This window comes from Gekko japonicus, unplaced genomic scaffold (assembly GCF_001447785.1).
Source record: "Gekko japonicus isolate JY-2015 unplaced genomic scaffold, Gekko_japonicus_V1.1 scaffold2093, whole genome shotgun sequence".
Taxonomy (NCBI): Eukaryota; Metazoa; Chordata; class Lepidosauria; order Squamata; family Gekkonidae; genus Gekko; species Gekko japonicus.
In genome coordinates, this window is record NW_015173199.1 from 263,002 (window position 1) to 290,278 (window position 27,277).

The 27,277-nt window shown below is 43.6% G+C and overlaps 1 protein-coding gene across 1 annotated transcript in view; it reads left to right on the plus strand.

Annotated features, from left to right (window-relative positions):
• Positions 1–27,277, plus strand: part of LOC107120015 (protein Jumonji-like) — a gene marked incomplete at its 3' end in the record, with an annotated part of 232,716 nt that overhangs the window by 172,820 nt on the left and 32,619 nt on the right. Inside the window, exon 3 of the mRNA XM_015422655.1 lies at positions 16,643–16,784. Within this exon, the coding sequence (XP_015278141.1) occupies positions 16,643–16,784 (142 nt within the window). The remainder of the gene's footprint in view (positions 1–16,642; positions 16,785–27,277) is intronic.

Here is a 27,277-nt window from a genome sequence, read left to right on the forward strand (position 1 = left end):
CTCATTTTACAAGTTGGGCCCATGTTCTTGAATTTGCAGAGATGCGGAAACTGGGTCCTAATGTTCAGGCTTGTTGAACGGAGAAGAATAACAGGTTATTCTGCTTGCTCAGAGTCCAGCTGAATCCCAGATCTCTGGATGTGGGTTACGTGGATGTTCGACACCGAGGCTGAGTCAAATTTGCGTGGTCTAAGGTTGGGGTGTCCTGACTCACACGTTTGGGTGGCTTCTCTTGCAGGGTGTACAACAGATGTTCTTAAATGCTGAAGGGACCAGGAAGCGATTTTTTGCCCTGCTTTGGAAGTCTTTGTGAAATACAGGTCCCCAGGGAGGAAGGCTTCTCTCCCCTGTGTTTTTTTATTTCAGTAGTATTCACTAAAACTGTCATCTTCATCACTATAGTTCACATAGAATGAGGACACAACAGGCATGATTGGGCGTCCTTCTCGATTATTTATTAGGGTTCAGATTCGTTGAGAAGTCCATACCCCTCCTTGTGAATGCATTATCATCATTTCTGATTATTAGAGTTCTTCCACTTTTTGATTGTTCTTCCCAGTGTGCCGTGCTACCTAAAATTTGACACATAGGGGTGAAAGTGGTTGATCCTGTGTCGCTGATGTATATTCTCTGACAGTAAGGGGGGAAATGACATCTTTTCCCATGCTGTAGAAGATACCAGTTTCAGGTTTCAGGCTGTTCCTTACTTTTGGAATTAGAAGTTGTGAATTAAACAAAAGGGAGTAAACAACATAATTGTATAATCTTTGTATTTTAATGGGCCACACTTTTAAAAACCAGAGATTTCCCACATGGCTCTTTATTGTTGGACCATGTTTATGGTCTATTGGGGGGAAAACGCCATGCAACTTAATCCTTAAAGCAGGACAAAAATTTATGCAGTTTTGTGGATTTTGATATAATTAGAGAAAGTGGGACCATCAGTCTCTCCTCTTAAATTCTGTACGGTTTTTGTGTGTGTTGTATTTGAATGTATCAGTAAGTTACGCATAGATATTCACTGTGCTCCACAAACTGCTGGCTTCCCTTTCAGTAATTTCTGGACTTTATTTCTACATCCTTTGTCCACAGATTATTCTATGGTCGTACATGCACAGGTTTTTTTTTTAAAAAAAGAGATGCACACTTTGTAATAGAATTACTCGAATAGATCTCAGTTTTGTGGGCAATTACTTAAGGTGCTTTAGTATAAGCTGAGCAGAGTCTCTGTAGAAGCGGAATTTATTTGGATAAGACGGTGGGTGGGTGGAGAAGAGTTTTTGTTTTGAATTGCTGCGGTTAGCAGCAGAGGATTAAATCTGTTGTCAGATAACGCTTGCACTGGGGGGTCAGCACCCCATTACTGGGTCATGTGTTACCGCTGTAAGAGGGCTCTTTGGAGCATGTGTCACATTGGAAAAAAAATATTTCTTGAGTCTGTCTGGAGGGCTGCCCATGCTTCAGGCAAAATCCGTGAAAGGCTGTTCTGAATGACACACATTACAATATCAAATGAGGTTGCACAATTGGAAATGTGCCACCGCTCTTGCTTTTCATAGTCAGATTTCCGAGTTCTCTGCGTATACATGCGCACAGGCTGCAGAATGAAAAGCGGCTTCCCCCAACACTTTCCCTGCTATTTCTATTAATTTCAGACTCTCTTTCATTGCGCTCACCGTCACTTTTCTCTTTGTCTCTAGGGCAGTTTTTGGTGCTTAAGAAAATAATCACTATGCTCTCTTTAATGCTGCAGCAGGTCTCAAAGGCACTTATTCGAAAATAGCCCCCCGGACTTCAGAGCAGACAAGGACAGGAGTGTGGGCAAAATGAGAAATGCAGTCCTGGTTTTCATACTATGGGATTTTCCACATTCTGTAAAGTGTGCCTGGGTGTTCTTCCCAGTATATGATGCACACTCTGTCTGCCCCTGTTTGCCACCAATGATGCCTGTCTGTTTTGATAGCCACATGTGCCTTTTCTTGAACTGGTACTGTGCGCTTTGCCTGCTGTGATAATTCTGTGCTGCTTTGTACTTGCCAGTATTCTCCATGGCCCAAGTAGAGACTCGTGTGCAGCACTACATATTTAACCCCTGCTGAGATGTAACTCTGAAGATCTCAATCTCTATTTCAGAGGTCTTTTAGTTGATATCTTTGGTGGCCTGCTTCAGGAGTGTAGAGGTTATGGCATTTCTGACACTGAATGAATGGAGGCTTATTGAAGATATTACCCACAGTGGATTTGTGCTTCTTCTCTAAAGAACTTCGATGGATAGTGACATATTTAAGGTTCATAGTGAAAATAGTAATAATAATAATAATGTGTTGACTTTGCTTGAGAGAGAGAGAGAGAATACTGTGTTTTGTGGTTCGCCAACTGATATGTGGGCGGGGGGGGGGAAGACTTGCAGTATTTTCTTGCTGTAGTCATCATCTGGTATATGTATGGGGAATTAATGGTATAGATGCCTCTGTAATTTTCTTTTCACATAGTAGCTGTTACATGAAAGTAACTTAAGTGCAAGAACCATGTGGAAGTGGTTCCTTAATACATACATTATCAAATTGGTATGGGAAGAAGCCATAGGGACATGGATCCCACCCCACTGCAGTAATGTACAAATTAGTCCCGAGATGATAGGCTGTCCTTGCATTTGGGGGACTGGGCCCTTTGTACACAACTGCTATTCAGTGCTGAAGGTTAATGCATTAGAATTCTGATGCGTTTAGAATGACTGAATGCAGTCCAAATCCCCTTTAGTCTGTAGTGATGTGGACTTTTCCTAGTTGTATTGTATAAATTTAGAAGATGTTTTTATACCCAGCTTTTCTCTACTTTAAGGAATCTCAAAGCTGTTCACAGTGGTCTTCTTTTTCACCGAGACAACATTTTCTGTAACGATATTTGATTTGATTCTGTTTTCTCTTATAATGTTTAAATTATTCTTAAAATACATTCTTTAACTATAGTTTAAAAGAATTCACTCTGAGATTTTTACAAGGTTATGGAAATAATCTAAAAAACAAATTTGTGCGACAGTCAAAAGTAGACTCACTCACAACTTCAATGCTAGTTGCTTTTTTCGCTCACGAGGTAGAATTTTGCTCACAGCACTGTGGAGCTTAGAGGGAACATTGATTGCAGTGATAAGGAAAGTTATTATATCCTTAAACCAGTAACTTTTAAGATCTAGGACACGATCAATTGAGCTCTAATTAAATGAATGGATGTAAAAGTAAATTCCCCCTTTTAAAAATGCCCTCTAAAATTAAATGGAATACTTCAGATCTTTCTGCATACTGCTCCCCTTCATTCATTTCAATGTCCCTTGTAGAGCAGATATAGCAAGGACATCTTGTGTTTTCACTGCTATAACATTGGGAGAAAATTTAGGTATCTGAGAGTAGGCATTACACATTTCCAGCTATTCCAAGTCAATCTGCCCCTTTCCACTAGCCTCCAGAGAACAGGTCTACCCACCCCTTTCCTTTATATTGGTAGACCTGGTCTCTGGAGAACAGGTCTACCTGCCCTAGTTCACTATATTGGTAGACTTGGCCTTGGACCGTCATCTGGCGCTGAGCCTTAGAAAACATACCAGCACTTAGGTGGGAAAAAATTCTTGCAGTGTACTTTGGGTTTGGGTTTTTTTAGTGAAATATGACAAATTACAGGTCAAGTATAACAGAGGTGGAACAATCACTGTCAGAACCCTAACCTAACAAACAGGAAGTTGCTTAAATGTTATCAACCTGCCCAAACTAATATTTATTCAAATTTTTACATCCCACTTTTCCTGTGATTCAAGGCAGCTTACAAATCATACTGAAAAGCATAACAGAGGTGTGCAAAAAACTATATTTCCCCAGCTCCATTATGGCCTATGGGGACCATTATAGTCAATAGGCTCCATAGGCTATAATGGAGAATTGATCTGGGGCTCGAGGGGGCTGTTTTTTGAGGAAGAGGCACCAAATTTGCAGCATAGCTGCTGGTGCCTCTCCTCAACCCCCCCCCCAATTTTCAAAAAGATTCCAGGGGTCCAGTTCTGTGGGCCCTGAAGGAGGCGCCCCAATCCTCCATTGTTTCTAATGAAGGGGAAAATGCCTTCTCAGTTTACTTGTGAGCTGAAGCTAAAACCCCTGAGCTGCCAGCTAAAATTTTGTGTACCAGTGCCCCCTAGTGCAGCTTAGCGGAAACTCTTGCTTATTGGTAATTGAGAGAGTGAATGCTATACATTGACACTGTCAGTCTGAGGCCCTTTTTTGCCATCAAGTCACAGCTGATGTATGGCAACCCCATGGGGTTTTCAAGGCAAGAGATAGTCATTCAGAGGTGGTTTGCCATTGACCTGCCTCCACATCGTGACCCTGGTACTCCTTGGAGGTCTCCCATCCAAATACTGACCAGGGCCGAGCCTGCTTAGTTTCTGTGATCTGACGAAACTGGGCTAGCAGTTCAGGGCCTGCTTCATACAAAATCACTGCCTCGTTGAGGTTGCTTGAACCGGTATCTATGTGATAGCTTCACTGTGTGGTGGACCGTTAATGTGCAGCACTTTGCTATGTGAACTAGCTCATGCCACGCAATTTGTATTCATGCTGCTGCTTATGCTGTAGGCAAAAAAACAGCAGGCAAGAAAACGGTGAGGTAGCAGCCAGTTCATATGACAGACCACTACATGCAAAAGAATCACTGCTTTTAGCAGCCAATATGTTGAGGCCCTTCCAAGTGAAGCAAGCCTCAAAGCCATAGACAAATATTAATCTTCTTACTGAGAGAAGAAAAGCGATTAGCTATCAAAGGTACCTAGTAGTGTCCAGGTTGTACTTAATTACAAAATTAATATAAACAATGACTATTTAATTGCTAGAATTTGTACACAATTTTGGATCAAGATGTGCGTAATCAGAGGAGAAAAGCCCCTCTTCTCAAACTCCATGATTAAACCAATTCCGTTTTGGTGATCTCTCTCACTGACAGCCTGGGAAAACCGGCTTGCCATTGTAATGTCATGCGTGCTTGGCTCCCACAGTAATTTTGTATATCTACATATATAAAACCACTCTTCTGTTCACATACAGTGGCTATAAAAGCTATGGGGTAATACTCTTTGGCATGGCAGCAAGCGAAGAGCAGATGCATGTTCTAGCATTATCAATCTAACGTCCGGCGGCTTGGCATATGGGAAGGGCAACAATTATTCATGTGATGGCTGCAGAAGAAGCCCGTGTGACATAGTTGATGGAGTCCATTAAAAGAAAAAACAACCCAGCCCTAATTTAATTGTTATAGTTCAGTGCACTAAAATGAAACCGTCTACATGTTTATCCCCCACTAGAGGATAATGCAAGATAGTGTACCAATAAACAGATAAAAATTGTGAACAAAGGGAATACAAGACCGTACTCAAATGCAGTTAATTTTTTAGTATAAACTTCCCAACGCACTGGAGGAGCTTCTTTTCACATAACAGCAGGTGTCCTGTCACTGCACTGACCTTCTTCCAAATTTAAGGGGCTCTTCCTCTAATGGAACAGGAGCTTAAGCGGGAGGAAGGCTCCTTAGGCCAGGGGTGTCAGACCCATTTGTTATGAGGGCCGGATCTGACATAAATGAGCCCTTGTTGGGCCGGGCCATATGTGTCATAAACTTTATAAAGGACACAAACACAAAGGTGTTTTTTTTTTTTACTTAAAATAAAAAATATGCTTCAAACATTAGCACTCTTGCAATATTTTGTTTATTTAACAGTGTCCGATAACTGACACCTCTTGCTCTGAATCACTGCATCAAAATGTCTGTGCTTTTGCCATCCTTGAGTATGCTGTTCAGGTGTGTATCTGTAAGCTGCAAACCTACGATGGCGCAGCAGCAGCAGAACTGGAAGAAGAAGCAGAAGACAGCCAGTTCCACTGCGGGCCTGACAGAAGCCCTCCGGGGGCCTGATCTGGCCCCTGGGCCGCATGTTTGACACCCCTGCCTTAAGCCACTAACAAGCCAAAAAAGCCCACAAAGTATCCAAGGGCTACCACCAAAATGCTTATGATTTCCGAACAAACCCATGGTGCTGCTTTATCTGATTTAAGAATTATCTGATCTGGGTATTAAGAATTATCTGATCTGGATAATCCAGGATATCCCTATCTCATCAGATCTCGGAAGCCTTGGCGAGTATTTGGATGGGAAACCTCCAAGGAATACCAGGGATTGTGACGCGGAGGCAGGCAATGGCAAACCACCTCTGAACGTCTCTTGCCTTAAGAACACTATGGGGTCACCACAGGTCAGCTGTGACTTGATAGTGCTTTCCACCGCCAGGATTGCCAACTTCCAGGGGGTGGCTGGAGATGATAAGTCTGACATCAGAAACCACACTGTTCAAAAACCAGTGGGGGGAGGGACATTTTAACCTTCCAGGACATTCAGTTGCTGACCTAAAAGCAGCAGTTGTCTTCCAAAGGAATTTCCAAGAGAGATTAGAGAGACTGCCGAAAGTTACTTTTTTCACACCATAGAGAACAATGGAAGGGATAGGGTCGACCTGTTTGTGGGGGCCCGTAGAATTGGACCCCCTGGTCCAATGTTCTTCAAACTTGGTTGGTATCTTGGGGAGAGGCTCCAGCAGCTACCCTGCGAGTTTGGAGCCTCTCCCTCAAACACCCTCCAGCCCCCAGAATATACCCTATGTTTTCGCCATTGACTTCAATGGCCCATAGGATATAATGGGGCCGAATTGCCGCTGAAATTCGGCGGCAATTCAGCGGCAAGCCGATTCAGATCAGAGCATCTGAATCGGCCTGCAGCAGCCCAAAAGGGGTCCGAATGGGCCATTTTCAGGGGTGCATTCGGTTCAGATCCCTACTTGTTAGTAGGAAGTGGTGGTGAGGGGGCTCTGCCTTTTTTCAAAGTGGCCATCTGGCAAAACCAGCTCCTGATTAGAGTTTTAGGGGAGTTGTTGCACTGCTGTTAGAGTAACCTCATTTCTTTCTTACGAACATTGTGTAACGTGTTACCAAAGCAACATATGGCCCCAAGTACAAGTCCCTGCAAGTCCAGGTATTGGATAAGAATATATGCAAGAAAAGATTCTTAAATTGATACAGCTCAGAAATGTGTGCTTGGGAAGAACAATGGAAGCTTCGTCTCCCACTGCAGTACAGTTCTACAGAGGAGCCGACGTTTTGCCTGGCCTGCATTAGACCAGTGGATATATTCGTGCCATGTTGAAGATTATTAATACGATTATGGCCAGGGTTTTTTTCTGGGACATGATTGTTTAAGTCATTTGATATACATTACCACTTTTGACTGGCTGTATGTGCTGCACACTATTAATGTTAACGTAGCTGTAGCTCTTGTCTGCTCCTTGAGACCGTAGATAACAGAGGTGAAACACTGGTGCATCTATTTCCCTCTTCCTATCTCATCTCCGTGTGATGAATTGAAGTGTGCAGAAATCATTACCGTGTTTTTTTCCCCATTCTCTAAGAGAAAATAGGAATCCTACATTCCAAGGACCATCTGATGGATATATGTAGTGATTTTCTCTAAGCTTTCTATTGAGGGGGAAAAAACCCTTTCTCAAAGGAACTTCTTTTAGCAATTACTTTTGAATACGTTCCTATTGTCAAATTGTTCTGCAGATGAGAGAGGACCCCACAGATTAGCTTTTGGTAGACAGAGATCCTTCTTTCTTACTCTTAAAAAAAAAAAAAATCTACGACATCCCATGCCATGTCGTCGTTTCCTCTGGTTTTTGGTATGTGATCACTGCCTAAATCTTGCCCTTCTGTATGCTGCAAAATGCACCAATTTTAACTAAAGTAATTGAAAATGCTGCTGCATAATTTGACGTGCTTTTTCTTACATTGGAATTTCTGCGGGGGAGAGGGAGGAAGGGAAACATACGCTGGTACATGATTTATAAAACACATCAAAATAATTCTTTAATTGCATTTATTTAAAACGTTGCCGTTCACAGTGGCAGAAAAGCTATTTATTCCATAAAACCAAGTGATAACGTTAATTCGAGGATGTCTCAGTTTGGGCTGTGGTGATGGTGGTGGTGGGGGAATTGGGATAATTTTTATCGTTGATGCAGCTCTGTGATAGGGTGGGCTGCCCTTGTTAAAACCTTCTTTTCATCAGGACCTGACAATGCACTTAAGACATTTCATTTCCTGGAGGCCAGCTAGACGAGAGCCCTGTCTTGTATCCTGTTAAGAAGGCCAGTGAATGCTTCATTGTCTAATCAGGCCTTAATGACTTTGTGTTTGATGCAATTTTAAGTGGTTGGCGGTGCAATCCTAAATAATTCCACCCTTCTAAGACCACTGAAGTTTAAGGGTTTAAAGGTTGCACTGTTAGGCTGCATATTATTCATGGTTTATGTTAGTAACCAGGAATAAACACAAGAGTGGCGAATACAGAGGTGGGAAATACCTGAAAGATGAGGCCGTTGAAAGTACCTTGACGTTTAAGCTTGACGTTGAATGCTCCCAGAGATGGGTCATGTTGCATAAAAGGTAAAGGTTCCCTTGCTCGAAAGCCAGTTGAATCCGACTCTAGGGTTGCGGTGCTCATCTCCGTTTCAAAGCCGAAGAGCCAGCGCTGTCCGAAGACGTTTCCGTGGTCATGTGACCAGCATGACTAAACACCGAGGCACACGGAACGCTGTTACCTTCCCACTGAAGTGGTACCTATTTATCTACTTGCAATGTCTTGCTTTCTAACTGCTAGGTTGGCAGGAGCTGGAACTAGAGACGGGAGCTCACTCCGTCTTGCGGCACCCGGGTCTCGAACTGCTGAACTACTGACCTTCCACAGCCTGCAGTTCAGTGTCTTAACAACTTGAGCCACCGCATACATGATGCCTAACATGAAGTGCTGGGTTGGATCCAGTGCAATGTTTCTGCAGGTGCAAGGACTTCCACTGCTTTTTGCACCTTCCCCTCCTGTCTGGGGCAGCTTGCAGTGCCCTTTGAAATCCTGCTTCTGAGGAGGAGAGGGCCCCAGAAGCAGAATTTGGAGAGTAATTGTGGAGATGTTACAGGAGAGAGGAGCCACGAAAGCTGCATCCTGCAGGCAGAACCAAATAAACTCATAAGAACATCAGAGAAGCAATGTTCCCTCTAAGTTGTGGAGTTTTGTGTGCAGAAATTCTACTTTGTGAGCGACTGGCATTAAAGTTGTGAGCAAGTGATTTGGCTATTGCATACATTAGTTTGCTCTGAAGCCATCCTTCCTGAGCTAAGACAAAAATGTGTGAGCCGGAGACTAAAAAACTGTGAGCTAGCTCAGGGGCTAACAGAAACGCTGTGTTCAATCCGCCCAAGGCTCTTTAAATACTGGAGGAAGTCTTCGTTTTAATCTGTCAGTTTCTGATCAGAAACGTTATAATCTGGTAATTTAAAAATGTTGAGATCATTGTCTTGCCAGACTTATTGCTATTTATAAAGCAGAAAATATTATAATAATGTATTTTTAAATATCAGAACACACCAAGACTTGTGAGTAAGAGTATCTGGACAGTTGCCAGAGGTCAGAGCGGTAAGAACAACCAGAGAAACATATGAAGAGCATCCTGTCTGTAATGGAACAAGAGAATGAGAGATGGTAATCCTTTGTACATAGATAAAACTTGATGTTTAAGAAGGGCATGTCTTAATATAACAGTATGAAAGGCAACTCAGCCATATCTGTGAGGAAGGGAGAGATAGTGGTTCAGCTTCTTTCCTGTTCCAGTTGTGTTAATGTTGGCTGTTTCATTTAGTGTCGTCAGGGCTCCTTCTGCAACAGGATGGCACTGGTTGTAGCCTGCTGCTGCTCAGAGTAGCAGTGAGGGGGAGGTGGCATCCTGTGTAATGTGACATCACTTCTGGGGAAAACCCAGACGTTACACCAGCTAGCTGTTGGAACTGCTGGAAGCTCCATGGTTTTACCATAGAGTTTCCAGTGATTCCTGGAGTGACATGATGTCAATTCTGGTTTTCCACAGAACTGGCATAATGATGCACGCAGCACCACATTCCCCCTATGTCCTTGCATCCCACTCGTTGCCTGGTATAGCCTGGTAACTTTACATGTGCTTTTTAAAAACCTTCTTCTAGACTTGCAGAATAAATACAGTTTATTGAAACGTTCAGTGGAAATTAGGAAGTCAGGATAAAAAACACAGAGCAATTGAAGCAATGCAACTTTTAGAAAACCAACTTATATTTGGAAGTCAGTTTCTGGAGTTACATGGCACTAGAGTTGCTTGGCCCAGCAACCAGTGGGAGACTAGGTGGGGTGGAGACGTGGGGGTGACAGCAGTCATCAACAGCATGATGTCACTTTCAGGCATATCTGAAAGTGTTGTTACACCTTGGAATAACTGGGAAATTGTATGGTTTTACCATAGAACTTCTGGAGATTCCTAGAGAGGCATGACATTTCTTCTAGGTTTTTCTAGGAGTGACATCATGCCTTTTTAAATGTTTTCTTTCTCCTACCAGCTGCTGAAGTGCTGGAGGGTGTCTGACAACCCTATGTAGCACGCAGCCCTCCTTAGGGGTTGGACAGATTTTCTCCAGAGACAAAGCAGTGGATGAAAAGTGTGTGCTGATTTTGGAAATATAACAACCAAAAATGAGACATTTCTGCATTACCATTTGAGTCTCAGTGCACATTAAGGAGACATGGAACAGAGAGATCAAAACATAGCAATGATAATAATTCACTTGTCTGCGTCGGATATTCATTCTCAGTTCACTTCGAAAGACAAATGGCACAGTTAGCAAGAGTAAGAATTTGGAGGAGAGAGAACAGTGCTTTCCAAATGCAAGCGAGCTGACAGCCAACAGGACTATTTTCTTGACTCATACACTTCAGATGCCTGTATTTTCATTGTGGCAATTCTCCAGAACAAATAGCATATTTGAAAAATAAGTGCAGTTTTGTCATAATGGTTACCTAACTAACTAAAGGGCTTCAAATTATATACTTGATTTAGATTTCCCTGGAGCTTGCAAACTATAAATTCAATCAACAGCATTTTTTAAAAAGGTTATACAAAGATAATTAGAAGCTAAATTGAAATGATGTGTCCAGAAAAGACAAAAATGGTTCTTCCAAATCATGTATTATTTTGTTCCACAAGATGTGTATTGGTTAAAGAGGCTGCAATTAAATTTTTGGCGATTGTGATGTCATTTTTAAAAAGTGTAGCAATTAGGGGGGAAATGAAGGGGGCTCACTGGCATCTCGCCAACATGTGATGTCACTTCCAGGGCAAAACTAGAAGTGATGTCATTGCACTGGGGTGAATCTCTAGGATTCGCCCAAAACACTGTCGTTTCAAGTTTGAGTTCTGGGCAAACCCTACTAGAGCATTGTAGTGGCACAATGAATCACTTTCCAGTTTTGCACCAGAAGTGATGTCATGTGCTGCCGATGAGCCTGTCCCCACCCCCAAATTTCTCTGGCAAATATGCAGAATTACTCCAGTCTAAGCTGGTTGTGGGTTGAGATAGAAATAACTCTTTACAGGATTACATATGGCCGTTTGATTTGTGCATTAAATGCACCTCGTAGATGGATGAATGGGAACAAATCAAAGCATTTAAAAACTTTTTTTGCAATACTGCTCCTTACTGGGGAGGAGGGGAAGAGCCAACCCAGAGAATCAGTCTTCTTCTTTTTTTGTTTGCAGGGAAATGTGTGGTTCTATTTTTTGAAACGGGTTTAAAAACACACACCAGCATTATAGCCAGTATTCATGAGCTCATGATTCCAAAAGAATTTAATTGTAATGACGTCTAGAATGAGGATTTTATAGACTCTAGGGGGAAGGAAAGTGTTGTAGCGGGGCTCTTAACTCTGGTTGCCTGCTGTACTGGAGTCAGAATTTCAAAATATGTCACTTGTATAAGAAAGTGTCTTTTATTGCTTAGTGTTTAGAATTGAATTGGCACAGAATTAATCAGATGCAACAAAGTGGGAGGCCTCCATCCTTTCCATAGCTTCTTTTTCGCAGCGTACCTTTTCATTTATGTATCTGTTTACACTTAAAGTTGGTCAGAGTTTTATATTGCAGCCTCTTGTTAAATACTACTTTGCAAAAACCCAGCTAAATAAGTTACTGTTCTGCCAGTGCAAGGGGGCATTGTCAGAATGCTGCTTGCCTGTGGAATGGACAGGCAAGACCCAACCTAGTGGCATATTTTTTAGGATTTGGCAAGGTTCTTGGGAAGGAAGTCCTGAAGAGAGTTTCATCTGGTTTAGGGCAGTCTTTCTAACGGCTTCTACCAGGAAAGGTGGAAGGATGTTTAGCCTGGAGAGGAAACGTCTGAGAGGTGATATGATAAACTTCTTCAAGTACTTGAGGGGCTGTCATATAGAGACTGGCTCAGAGTTGTTTTCTGTTGCCCCAGAAGTTCAGAACAGAACCAACGTGTTGAAATTAAATCAAAAAAGTTTTCCGATAAACATTAGGAAGAACTTCCTGACAGAGCGGTCCCTCAGTGGAACAGGCTTCCCCGGGAGGTGGTGGACTCTCCTTCTTTGGAGGTTTTCAAAGAGAGGCTAGATGGCCATCTGACAGCCATGCTGATTCTGTGAACTTAGGCAGATCATGAGAGGGAGGGCAGAAAGGGTTGCCTCAGTGCTTAGTTCTTGTGGCCCTTTTTTACACGCCCAGGGAAATGCTGATTGCCACTTTGGGGTCAGGAAGGAATTTTCCTCCAGGCCAGTTTGGCCAGGGATCCTGGAGGGCTTTTTTTTGGGGGGTGCATCTTCTGGGCATGGAGCGGGGGTCACTGGGGGGGTGGGGGAAGGCAGTTGTGAATTTCCTTGCATTGTGCAGGGGGTTGAACTAGATGACCCTGGAGGTCTCTTCTAACTCTCTGATTCTATGGTTCTGTGATTCCTTATTGTGATGATTCCATTGGCCCGCCAACAGTGAGGTGACCTTGCTCCAGACGGTTAAGCGGGAACACTTATGACTTTTATGACAGCACAGCCACTTCCAGAAGAAACCTAATCTGGCCGAGTTAAATCTCAGCACGATGTGGACTGTAGTATAGCCTGGCAGTCACGTTGTGACTTGGCCTTCCTTCCCAATGCCCCTTGCAACATATAGTTAGCTAGCCTTACGGTCCTATGCTGAGTTATTCCAGTCTAAGCCCTTTGAAATCAATGGGTGTTGACTGGAGCAACTCTGCATAGGATTGCACTGAAAGCGTGTTGAAGGTTTTTATTGCTGTCTATTATTTATTTAGTTATTAAATTTCTGAATCGCCCCAATCCCCCGAGTACACAAGGTTCTGTGCGATTTACAACACCTTAAAAAAACACGTACAAAAATGCAGATTAAAATCAACAGATCAGTTGTTATTAATTTAATACTGTCCAGATGGTGTCCATAATTTAATCTAATGCCTACTCTGGACTGTTCTTCTATCTCGTGGGCAGGATAAGGTGGAGGCCGAAGTGGGCAGAATGAAAGAAAAGAGGAGGGTGCGGGCTATGATGGAAAACCGTCGCTGTCCTTGCCTGGCGGAACATCTCTGCCTTACAGCCCCGGCAGAATTGCATTAAGTCCCGCAGAGCCCTGATGGAAGTGGGCAGAGAGTTCCACTAAGTCGGAGGCAGGGCCGAGAAAGCCCTGGCTGTGGTCGAGGACAGGCGGATACGTATTTATGTCCAAAGGCTACAATAGGCTGCAGAAATGTTAACTATAAACAGCGTCTGGTCTTTGCCTCATGTTTGTGAGCACTGGTTTGAGGACATAGGGATTGATCTTGAAAATTAATAAATGAAGAAGAAGAAGAAGAGATTGGATTTATACCCCGCCCTTCACTACCCAAAGGAGTCTCAGAGCAGCTTACAAACTCCTTTCCCTTCCCCTTCCCACAAGAGACACCCTGTGAGGTAGGCGGGGCTGAGAGAGCTCTGAGAGAAACTATTCTTTTTCAAGGACATCTGTTATCAGAACTATGGCTTGCCCAAGGTCATCCAGCCAGGTGCAAGTGGAGGAGTGGGGAATCAAACCTGGTTCTCCCAGATTAGAGTCTGTACTCTTAACTACTACACCAAACTGTCTCTCATTATGAAGTTAACCATATTGGGTGTGGATACAAATTTTTGACACGGATATTTCCAACTTTCACCACAAGCCAATGTGTGAAAAACCCTCCTTTTGACAAGACTGTACAATTTAGCTCTTTTAGTCTCTTTTCTCTCTTATTTTGGGGTGTGGTCTACCAGTCCTAGCTCTGTAACAGAAAGCTCCTTCAACTGGAGGTCTTGAGCCATAGAATAAAATAACAGTTCAGATATCAATGATAATTACAGAATAATTGATGAAGTAAAATTATGCCACTAGTAAAATCACACTGATAAGTAGCCAGAGAGTGACACAATAGCTTTAGCTTTGCAGAGGAGTTTGTAGTCACTTTCCCCACTGTTGCTATTCTGGTATCTTGGAGTGGTGGGGAGAAAAAAAGCAGAACTCTTAACATTTCAGGTGGTGGGAGAATATCTAAATTAGATAATTTTTTAAGGCACATATTAAATAACATTTTTAAAGTATGGAGCACCCTGCACCAGACCTATTTTACATTTATTCAGTAGCAGATCATTTACTTCTTTGGTTGTATGTTGTTTTAAACAGACGTCTCTTCTCCCACCCCAGATCTTTTTGATGTCCTCAACTTTGAGTATACATACATCTGAACATAGTATAAAATACATCTGATCATTTCATGCATCTGTAAGTGACCTCTGACTCAGAAAAGCTTGCGCTGGAATAAGTGTTATTGGTCTTGAAGTTTCCCCATGGATTTGAGAGACTAGGAGTGGGAGACCTCCTACCTTCCAGCTCACCACTAAGCTTGGTGAAGGGGTGTGTGTGTGTCAGGGAAACGGGGGAATTGGCCATGTGACAGTGATATGACATCACTTCCAACATGGCCTGGAAGTGATGTCATCTCATCAAGTGATGCACTGGCATTTGCCAAGAACAACACCGAAAAGCTAAGTCCTCATCCCTGCAAACCCTACACTGGTCTTCTGTTTATTTTGCTGGTAGAAACCAGTGATCCCTCTAAGCTGAGTTAGTGTGAGCTAGCTCTCCATTTTTTAGCCTCCAGCTCACAGATTTTTGTCTTGGCTCAGGAAAGATGGCTTCAGGGCAAACTAATTTATGCAGTAGCCAAATCACCTGCTGACAACTTTAATGCTGGTAGCTCACAAAGTAGAATTTTTGTTCACCGAACTCTACAGCTTAGAGGGAGAATTGGTAGAGACTAACATGGCTACCCCTGTAGAGTATAGCCTATCTTCCTCCTGGGCATAGTTGAAATTCTTACAAGAGATTAGATCTTTACAAATTCTTAGTTAAATATTAAACATGTAATATATTACAGGGTTTTTAAAATGATACTTGGTTCAATATCTGCCACAGATTTAACAAGACTGTAAATGTTTAATGGTTTTAGGATGGCTTAGTGAACTGGTATTTAACTGCTGTTTGCCAGGAGCAGTTCTTCGCTCAAGTCTTGTCCATTTCTTCTATGTGAGAGGGCAAAAGAGAGGATTTTATTTTAATCTTGTGTTGTAATCTTTTGCTCATACCATTTGCCAAGGTTGTCACTCAACTGCTGTGTTTCATGCCCAGGCAACTGTTTATTTTTAATAGTCTATTATTTGGTAGCTGGGTAAACACACACACACAAACACACACAAACACTGGATGGATTACTTAAGTTGCATGTGCTACGGAGGGGTTACTTAATAGGTACTTACAGATTGGTCTTTAGAAATAAATAAATAGTTTACTTAGCTCTCCTCTGTTTCGATGAACTCCAAGCACATTAGAATGGGGGTAAAATAGATCTAACTTTGCTGTTTTAAAAATCCATGCATTAAATTTTAGAGCAACTTCAGTAGAATGCAAAATATGACATTTTATGAAGAACTGTTGTTTTTAGGGTTGCCAAGTCGATTTTCGCCAGGAGTGGGGGGCTCCCGGCCGGCGTCAGTTGCGCGCCGCATGCACATCACCCAGAAGTGACCCACCCTTCTTTACTCATGAAAAGCAAACAAATGCTAAATATATTTCCTGCTCTCTAAAAAGGTAAAGGTAAAGGTTCCCTTGCTCGAAAGCCAGTCGAATCCGACTCTAGAGTTGCGGTGCTCATCTCCGTTTCAAAGCCGAAGAGCCAGCGCTGTCCGAAGACGTTTCCGTGGTCATGTGGCCGGCATGACTAAACACCAAGGCGCACGGAACGCTGTTACCTTCTCACCGAAGTGGTACCTATTTATCTACTTGCAATTTCGTGCTTTCGAATTGCTAGGTTGGCAGGAGCTGGAACTAGAGGCGGGAGCTCACTCCGTCATGCAGCACACTCAGGTCTCGAACTGCTGAACTATTGACCTTCCACAGCCTGCAGTTCAGTGTCTTAACCACTTGAGCCACCGCAGCCCCTGCTCTCTACCGGACCACTTAAGAGATGTGTTAAAACTTCAAAGGGATTCTGGGTTCTACTGCGAGCCCTTCTTTTAATTTGTGTATCTTGGAACAAATTTACTGCGACTATGGTTCTTGCTTTACAATATTGCTGTTTACAATCACCCGTCTTATCTTTCTTAATTGCAGGACTCCTTAGTAACGGCCAGTCTAAAGGATTAGGACCGGGGTCGGAACACCTAGAGAACGAGAAGGACGATGCCTCACAAGTATCCTCCACTAGCAACGATATTAGTTCTTCAGATTTTGAAGAAGGGCCGTCAAGGAAAAGGTCAGATTCCAGCGCAAATCTAATAAAATGGCGGTCTGTATTCAAAGAGCTGAATGGTGTCGTGCGGCCCACCAGATAATGTGTGTACAGAGGAAGGCCTCTGGCTGATATGGACTTAAATCTCTGTATAACATGGGCACAGTGTAGGGCCAAGTGGCTACATCTTAGCCTTACTAGATGCTACAAAGGATGACAGTGGCCCTTTCTGCACCGACAGCTTGCTCCAGAGAATCCGAGGTGTCAAGCCGTAAGGGTTGACTTCTCAGTCGCACGTATTCCCTCCGCACTGTTCTGTCTCCCTCTGGTTTACTTATTTGTGTATTCTGTTTGCATTCTGCCTCTACAAGCAAAACCCGCATTCTTTGAGCTAACTGGCTGCCAACCCCTCCCTCTTTGATTCTGCAAATAGAAGGGAAGGGAGGGGCAAATCCAGGCCCACACATGCAAGACTGACACATTTGGGAGCAGGGAATCCCCTAGACCTTCATATTTACTGACTTCCTTCTTACGCCCTCTCTGGCTTTTTAAACATTTGCCTGAGTGGGAGGACACGTCCTCTTTCGTCTTTGGAGAAGGAGGGAAAGAAAACAGAACCGGGGGGGGGGGGGGCGGACAAGCGGCAACCTAAAGAGAGAGAGGCGGAAACAGGGGAGGGGCAGTGGAACCTGCAGAAACAATTCTACTTTAGAAAGGATTAATAATTTGAAAGAAGATGAGAGCGAAGAATTGCAACAAAAGGAGTTTTGGTAGCTGCGGGGCAACAGTGCTAGAATTGGTCTAAATGCAGGTTCTTGTAAAACAAATGCAGAAACAAGAGAAATCCCCGACACAAAGTGGAAGCGAAAGCAGGAGGGAGTGTAGAGTGGAAGAATAGGATGGGCTCAGAAACCGAGGCAAAATACAGGTACAGCAAGAGCCAGTGATGTGCCTGGGACACTTGACACCTTCACCAGTGGCCCTTCACCAGTGGCCAGGGGGACCTGGAAACCCTACATGAAAACAAACAGGCTAAAAACCAGAAGCACTTGGCTGGCAAAAATGGCTACACGTGCGATGATGAATAAACACCAGTACATATTTGACAGTGGCTAAATGAATGGGTACCATCTACATGTAAACCTTTCACTTCACTATAAAGCTGTTTCTGCGTCCGCATTTTATCGCTTTAGATTCATCTGAAGCGAATGGCCTTGTAAAGACTTTCTTTGGGTCTTCTAACGCACGCGCTTTCATTTTTACAGCGGTTGGCTTGTTAAATGGAACATGGAGTCGTCCTATTTATTCAAATATCTGAAGGGTAATTGTGCTTGTCATTGTATAGCTTACATACAAATAATGTAATTTCACGAGAAAGATACTTTAGTGTCATCTCGTTTGATTTACTTGGAATGGAACCATAGGACAATAGTTTAAAAGGCATAGATAATCAGCGAGTGTGCCTGTAAGGGGGACCTCATTATAAAGATGCTGCGTATTGTCAGTAGGGGAGCTACTCTGAGATAATGCGGTAACAATCTAGCTCCCATCTCTGAGATGTCAGTAATGAAATCCTCGTTGAACTCGTTGTGTTACAATCTGGGCTACTTCCCTAAATGTGCAAAATATGAACTAAAATTGAGGTGCTCCAGCCATCTTTCTTCAGAAAAAAATATGTTTGGAAGAAGGGAACGAGCGATGGGGATTTTCTCCTTTCTCTCAAATTCAGATGGAAAATTGGCTGCCTCAGAAAAAGGAGGCTTACTAAAATGCTTTGCCACAACTAAAAAAGGCTATGCCACAGCGCCAAAGCAAAGTAAACATAAAAGACTACTTGAAACACAAAGTACAGTTGCCTAAAAGTGTTTGTTTTGTTTTCCAGATATTCTAAATAACAGAAGGAGACTGTCTAATCTAGTTATTGGGGGAAGCCTAATCTCTTAGTCATTATACGATGTGTGTGCATGAGTGCAGATGTACACGTGAGAGGGAGGGAAAGAGAAATTACTAAAAGGATCCAAACAAGAACAGAAAAACTTCTTGGCATGAACACTAGAAACATTAAATTAAAATACCGTTCATTGTAATTCATCCTCTTTGAAATAATAGTTATGTTTCTCTCTGTCATTTTGGAATGTGCCTTCTGAACATCTTCCCCTTACCATTTCTTAGTTTATGTGTGTTTTTTTCCTGCAGTTTTGCTATGTAATTTTCCTTCCCCAAGGCTTGTTGACACAACCATTTTGCTGAGATGAATGGCTCCTCACTGCTTTCCATTTCCCATCAAATTCCCTTAAAGATGCAAAGCTGAAGAAAGTTGAAAGCCAAGAAAAGAGACCTCGTTTAATTTGGGGTATTAATTTGCTTCTGTTCCTAAAAAGAGGAGCTGAATAAATTAAAAAATTAAAAAAAACAAAACACCTACCGATCAATGTTCCCTCTAAGCTGAGTTAGTGTGAGCTAGCTCACACTAACTCAGCTTAGAGGGAACACTGCTACCGATATGTGGACAGTAAGGCAATTTCATCAAATTTGGTTCTACCAAATATGAACCAAAAGTAAAGCAAAGTCTGTATTCCCAAGGGACAAAACATTTTTGAGAGATTGTCCGTGTTACTGAAAGCATTAGTTCAATTCTCAGCTATCGTACCTGTTTGTGAATGTATGTTTCCCCCCACATTGTGCAATTTTTACAATCTCTTTGAGGTCATTTTTACAAGTCAGTGCAATAAATTGCAAATATTATTTTAACATCTTCCTTTCGGGTTTTGTGTGCAGTCTTGGCATGCCTCATGGCATGTGCTTCATAACAACGAAGTCTTTTATTGCTAGGTAGTGCTGGCTTTTTTTGGGGGGGGGGTGAGCACGCTCATGAAGGGATTGGGCTGCAAGGCCAAAATATATTTCTGTGCTTCAGACAGTAGTCTGAAGAACAGACCTGGCAATAGATTAGCTTTCTCTTCTGATATCAAGCTGTGCAGAATTCAGAACATGTGACAAGTACTCTATACAGGCCTGACTGAAGATTATGTTTCTGCAGCACTTGAGAATTTCTTGTCCAACTCTCACTTAACCAACTAGTACCAAGTGTGAGTCCCGTGGCACCTTTAAGACCAACAAAGTTTAATTCTGGGTATAAGCTTTCGTGTGCAAGGCACACAAAGGCTTACATCCAGAATTAAGGTACAAAAATCAGGAACGGCACTAGTTGGTCTGAAGTAGGGTTGCCAAGTAAAAATATCCTACCGGCGGGGGAGCCTCGCCGGGCTCCGGGAGCTGTCTTTCGATGCGCGTGCGCGCCGCCAGCACATCACCAGAAGTGACGCGCAACGTCGATCACGTTGAGGGTGTGGCCCCGATCGTCGGAGGGAAAACCATAGAGTTTTCCCTCGGACGATCGGGGCCACGCCCCCAACGTGATCGCCGTGGTTCTTGCGCCGCTGTGCTTCGGGGGGGGTGGAGTTCCCCCCCCCCAGGACCCAATTCCACGGTGGCGGAAATCGGGCCTCCAAAGCCGGGGTTTACCCGGCCCCCCCATCCCCACTTGGCAGCCCTAGTCTGAAGCAACAGAACTAAGTTTGAGTCCAGTGGCACCTTTAAGACCAACAAAGTTTAATTCTTGATATAAGCTTTTGTGTGCCCGCTCATGGAAGCTTACACCCAGAATTAAGGTGCCCTTGGACTCAAACTTTGTTCTGTTGCTTCAGACCAACGAGTGCCGTTTCTGGTCACAAATACAAGATTGCCCTTCAGATCTTTCAACTGTCATTGTATCTCCTATTTCTGTTGGACTCGCAGGCATGTAAATTATGATTATATATAGGGCTTTAAAAAAGAAAATGGTGCCAGAACTCTCAAGAGGGAAGTGAAGTGTTCAGTCTGCATACTGAAAACTCACAAACTTTTAAATGTTTTTAAAAAGAATTTTAAAGAGTTTCCAGAATGGCCCTTAGTTTTTGCAATGTAAAATACATCTAATCTAGCCTGTTTTGGCTCTGGGTTTTTACATTTTATTTTATTTTATTTTTGCATTTTATGAAGGTTTGCCCCCTAGTGGTTGAATTGTTCCTAGGCCGTTGAAATCTGCATTTAATCAAGGCCCATGCCAGGCTTAGTCTATCAACAATTCTCTCACTCCCTTAACTAGAGTATGCGTTGGTTTTGGTTTCTGTATGTGTGTGTGTGTGTGCCCCTGTGTTTTAAAGTAATGTCACATGTGGTGTGTGGTGCCTCTCGTTCCTGTGCACACCAGAAGAAATCGTAAGCCAGATAATGAAGCAAAGACCTTTAGAGTCCTTGCTGAGTAATAAATCAGGTTTAGGAGATGATGGAATCTTGCTGCTAATTAAATCGGCACCTACATTCTCCCACTGAAGAATAGTTTAGAAGGCGGCAGTATCACCCACAGGAATTCTCCAGCTGCAGAGCAGTCCTCTGAAGAAAACATTTCTTGTTAGGAAGAGTTACGCCCATGTCTACTCAGATGTCTGGCGTGAGCATCTAAGTTTCATCTACGTGTTCAGCACTAACTGAGGTACAGGTCATAAATTCTATCCCCAGCGCTGTTCTCATAAAAAGAATGATTGTATAGTGTATAATTGTGTGTTGCCTTTGGGTAACAAACATCATGATAGCATCTTGACAGGGTTAATACAGGCTTGCTTTACCAGATTGTTATAAACAGTGCTCAGATCGCATTTGTTAACTGTATTGCACATGTCAGTAAGTAAAAGTTTCCCTTGCTCGAAAGCCAGTCGAATCCGACTCTAGGAGGCGGTGCTCATCTCCATTTCCAAGCCGAAGAGCCAGCGCTGTCCGAAGATGTTTCCGTGGTCATGTGGCCGGCATGACTAAATGCTGAGGCGCACGGAACGCTGTTACCTTCCCACCGAAGTGGTACCTATTTATCAACTTGCAATTTCTTGCTTTTGAACTGCTAGGTAACTGTAAATCGCTCAGACCCAGCAGCTCTGCAGGATGAGCGATCAATAAATCGAAAGGTATTATTGTTGTTATTGTTATAGGTTGGCAGGAGCCGGGGCCAGAGATGGGAGCTCACTCCATCATGCGGCAACCCGGGTCTCGAACTGCTGAACTACAGACCTTCCTGTCTGCAGCTCAGCATCTTAACCTCTGAGCCACCGCGGCCCTACATGTCAGGAAAGCAGTGCACAAATCCTAAGAATTGTTTTCTGAAAATTATTTAGGCAGCATCGAGAGCCTTAACTGTTTAGTCTCCCTTATACCTCAGACTGAGGCATGGCAAACCTCATTTTATTGTCTGTTTTTAGATGTCTAGGATGGATGGGGTATGAAATGAATGGAAACTGTATTTTTTGCACCAAAAGTTTGCGGAGTAGCATTTCTCAGAATACATATCCCATATAACAGAGTTGGTGTCCAGTGGCACCTAAGACCAACAAAGTTTAATCCTGGGTATAAGCTTTCATGCGCATGCTCACTTCAGAAGTGTGCATGCACATGAAAAATTATACCCAGAATTAAATTTTGTTGTTCTTAAGGGTGCTACTGGACACCAACTTTGTTCTGTTGCGTCCGAGGAACATCGCTACCCACCTGAATCAATATCCCATTATGTTCATTCAGATGGCAAAAGCAGATGTAAAGAGATATTGACAGCCTTGTAGATAAGTATTAAAAATATTTTGTATCCTTCTAGCGACATGTTCCCTTTTTATTTCATGGCAGCATATTGCCCTGAAGGAGTTATTACTAACCCACGGTAAATTACGGGAACCAGGTTGAGGCAAGCCAATTGTGACGAATTTCATTTTCTTTGTTTGTGGATTAATGTTGTCCATTGGTAGAATATCTTTTTTTCTTCTGCAGATATCAAAGTACTTTATGAGCTGTTAAAGTTCACTAAAAACGTTTTAGGGGTTAGATAGGTGACAGAAGGATTGTTCTATCAAATCTTCTAACACTGCTACAACAGTGTAGCTATGGTTCTTAATTAGGCTTGCCAAGTCCCCCCGGGGGGTGGGGAAACCCCCACCCCAGAGGCCTGTTCCCCGCCGCTGCCACCGGATTGGGTCCCGGGGGGAACTCCACCCCGACGTGCACATCACCAGGAAGTGACGTGACCACGCCGGGCACGCTGGGAGCGGGGCCACGGTCATCCGAGGGAAAACTCTATGGTTTTCCCTTGGATGGTCGTGGCCCCACCCCCAGCGTGCCTGGCGTCGTCACGTCACTTCCTGGTGACGTGGATGCGGCGCGCGCTCCAGGATCGACCCGGGAGTCCCCTGCTTCAGGACGAGGTACAACTTGGCAACCCTATTCTTAATGAACATTTTGATTGTGCATTCAAACATTTTTTAAATCAACCTTCCTTAGGGACAAATTGCGTAGCTTAATGAAGAGTACTTCCATAATACTTGGAGCAACCAGTCCACTGCATAAGCAACAAAGAGATTTAATCCTGTTCTAGTGTGTGTCTGTAACCACTGACTTGGAAAGGAAAGAATCATAGACAAACGAGTGCTTACGTTTGTTCATTTGGAGTACACAGGGAATAAGTAAAACGAATGGCATGTTTGTGTAAACATTTAAAACTTGCCTTTAAAAAATTAACAACTCTAGGGCATCAAACTGGCACTCATTTCAAATTGTCTGCTGTATCTGAAGAAGTGAGCAGTGACTCAGGAAAGCTCATACCCCGCCGGATATTTTGTTAGTCTTTAAGGTGCTCCTGGACTCTTGCTCTTTTCTATCTGGTATTAGTTCATTATTTATTTATTTATTTATTTATTTATTTATACATTAGATTTTTATACTGCTCCAAACCCCGAAGGGTCTCTGAGCGGTTTACACAGTTCTGAATCATCCCTAACTAAGGCCACATGTTTACAGGGGTTGGGGCTACCTACCGGCACCCAGGTGGCAGGGCTCGCTGTTCTCGGCTTGTTCCCGGGCGGTCTTTTTGGGCGTCGGTGCTCTGATGTTCCTGGCGTCCCCGGTGTCCGGCGTTGTCTTTTTCGGTCCAGTGGCTTTCTTTCTAGGCGGGTTCCTCTCTAGTACGTGGTTCGCGTCGACATAATGAGCCTCTCATCAGAAGACGGGAAAACAATGCCAGCAAAGGCATCAAGGTGATGTGGATGTCATCATGAATACTTCTCAAAGTCTTTCCTGTTTCATTAAAGCAACTCTAAACTTAAAAAAAAGAGAGATTATCATATTTTTGTTGTGGCAACTATATTAACACTTCTATAATATATTTTAGTACATTAGTATTTCTTAAATAAGCAGTTGTTTAAATAGGCACAGAGGCGTTTTTCAGAAGTATTAATTAATATTATGTTCATTGCCAAATAGCAAAACTTTTCAAGACAAATCCCAGCTGACTTGTAAATGTGTACTTAGTTAATGTTAGCTGGATCAATCCAGAATCTGTTAGTGTTCTGAAGAACTGGGAAACAAAGAGGGGAATTAGACCTAGGCTGGATTAACTATTAGGATTAGGATTATCTTCTGAGGACGTTTGGCAGGCCCCCTTACCTTTTAAGCTAGAGAATAGACAGGGCACTTTCATTGAGAGAGCTATTTCTAAGGATGTATCTGGGCTTTAGTGTTAAGAACATAAGAGAAGCCAATGTTGGATCAGGCCAATGTAGGGTTGCCAAATGGGGGTGGGGAAACCCCCACTTTGGAGGCCCGGTTTCCGCCGTGGCAGAATCGGGCCCCGGGGGGAACTCCGCCCCCCAAAGCTGCGTCACCAGAGGTGACGTAGCCACGTTGCTGACGTTGGGGGCATGGCTGAGCTCGTCGGGGGGAAAACCATATGGTTCTCCCCCCGACGAGCTCAGCCACGCCCCCAACGTCAGCAACGTCGCATGTCACTTCCGGTGATGTGGCGGTGGCGCGCGTGCGCACATACGGAGCCTGCTCCCGACCTCGTCAGAGGCTCCCCTGCCGGTAAGTTTGCCAGACTTGGCAACCCTAGGCCAATGGCCCATCTAGTCCAACACTCTGTCACACAGTGGCCAAAAATACCAGGTGCCATCAGGAGGTCCATCAGTGGGGCCAGGACACTAGAAGCCCTCCTTTGCTCGAAAGCCAGTCGAATCCGACTCTAGGGTTGCGGTGCTCATCTCCGTTTCCAAGCTGAAGAGCCAGCGCTGTCCGAAGACATCTCTGTGTTCACGTGGCTGGCATGACTAGATGCCGAGGCGCACGGAATGCTGTTACCTTCCCACTGAAGCAGTACCTATTTACCTACTTGCAATTTCTTGCTTTCAAACAGCTAGGTTGGCAGGAGCTGGAGCCAGAGACGGGAGCTCACTCTGTCTTGCAGCACTCGGGTCTCGAACTGCTGAACTACCAACCTTCCAGCCTGCAGTTCAGCATCTTAACCACTGAGCCACTGCAGCTCCTTACACGTATTACAATTTCAAGGTCCTAAAAAGACCTGTTGGGTTGTTGTTTTTTTGTCACCGCCTTCCCAGGTTGGGAGTGAATAATTTGCATACCTGTGGGCTGCTATCTCCTTTTCATGTAATTAGCCCTTTGTTAGGTTCGAATACTGATTCGTTTTATCTGTGGTCACCATGGTAGGCATGGAAAGTACCACTGAAAATTGATAGGGGGACATTGAAATGAATTGGTGCCACCCTGGGGGAGCAAGATTGGCTCAAGGTTATCAGTAACCACTTGGAGGGGGGGAAGGGAAAATCGACAGCCAAGTTTAAGGAGTGTTATGGAATCCATGGATGGATCAGGGACATATCGGAGGGCAGTAGAGGACTTTGCACTGGCCCAAGGCTTTGACATCATCGGCCGCCAATGAAGATCGACCATCTTGAACTTTTTAATTGAACTGTAGAGCACCATTTTTAATTTGTATTTATTAAAGTTCTAATGTAACTTGTGTTTTATTTCCGGCGTTCGCCGCTTGTTTTTGCCGCCCTGGGCCGTATGGGTAGGGCGGGATATAAATCCCAGAATAAATAAATAAATAAAATAAATAAGTAAGGGTATTGGTGTCTGAGCTGGGCAAATGAGTGTGGCCTGGCCTATGCCGACTGGGCAGTGGCTGTTAGATTAGTCGGTGCACCAGCTGCATAAGTTCACAGCTATGAATGCAGTGACTAAAAGAGCAATCTGAGCAAATAGGTAGTTTGTTTTCCATTCTATTCATTGTACAGATTAGTAGTATAAGACTCTTCCAACCCAGCTGTTCTTTCTGACACCAGCCCCCACTTCCATACAGTTTAGTTTTCAAGAGGCTGTGTGGTTTGTGTGGGTGTGTAAGTGTGAGTCAGTCATCAGTTTTTAGTCTCCGCAGATCTTTTAAGTTGCAAGTCACTTTTTATTAATATAAAAAGAACGATACACATCGGAAAAGAACACCTTGCTTGCAGTGTTCCCTCTAAGCTGTGGAGTCTTGTGAGCAAAAATTCTACTTTGTGAGCGAGCAATTTGGCTACTGCATAAAGTAGTTTGCTCTGGAGCCCTCCTTCCTGAGCTAAGACAAAAATGTGTGAGCTGGAAGCTGAACAACTGTGAGCTAGCTCACACTAACTGAGCTTAGAGGGAACACGGCTTGCTTGGTGGGTCTCTGAGGAACAGAAGCTAAGCATATATCACCATTAGAATCTTTCTTTCTAGAATCCTCAAATGTCTAATCCTCGTCCACGGCTAAAGAGGATGGTAGAGCTCACTTCAGTGTTCTTGGCCTGCACCAGTTGTGACTCATTAGGCCTAACACAGCCCACCAGTTGTGTGTGGCAACAAGCCAGGGGTTGATAAACCTCTTGTTCTGGCTGTTTACCCATAACTGCAAAAAGCAAAGGGGGTTCTCAGGCACCTGGTAGGCTTAAATGCATGGCTGCTTGCACGGTGAGTCATAATTGGTTCAGGCCTCACTTTGCCTCATAAAACCATAGAGCTGGAAGTTACCAAAAAGGGTGTTCAGATGCCAGCGCCCTGCCCTAAGTATCAGATCTCTTGTGCTTTCCACGTGCAGAACAAAAGTTACTCAATCTAGACCACAGTGTGCCAGAAGAAGTCAAAGACAAGTATGATGCATTGAAATGAAAGCTCACAGGCATCAGGTGTCTAATGCAGAAGTGGGCAACCGGCGGCACGTGGGCGAAACAGTGGCATGCCAGGCCATTTTGCTTGACATGCGGAGCCAGGGACATAGACGTCTGAATTGGGGGGGGGGGGAGCAGCATGGGGATGAATAGGTGACGAGAATACATGCCGTCGGAACACGACTGATCCAACTCGCAGATGAATCCCCGGCCAGCTACAATGTGTGTGTAATTAAAAATACTGTATGTTGTCTTCCCTATACTCCATGAGTATTGTTAGTCCAACTGTCATGAGTAACTGTAAATCGCTCTGAGCCCACAGCTGTGTGGGGAAAAGTGATCAATAAATCGAAAGGATGATGATGATGATGATGATGATGATGATGATGAAGAAGAAGAAGAAGAAGAAGAAGAAGAAGAAGAAGAAGAAGAAGAAGAAGAAGAAGAAGAAGAAGAACCACC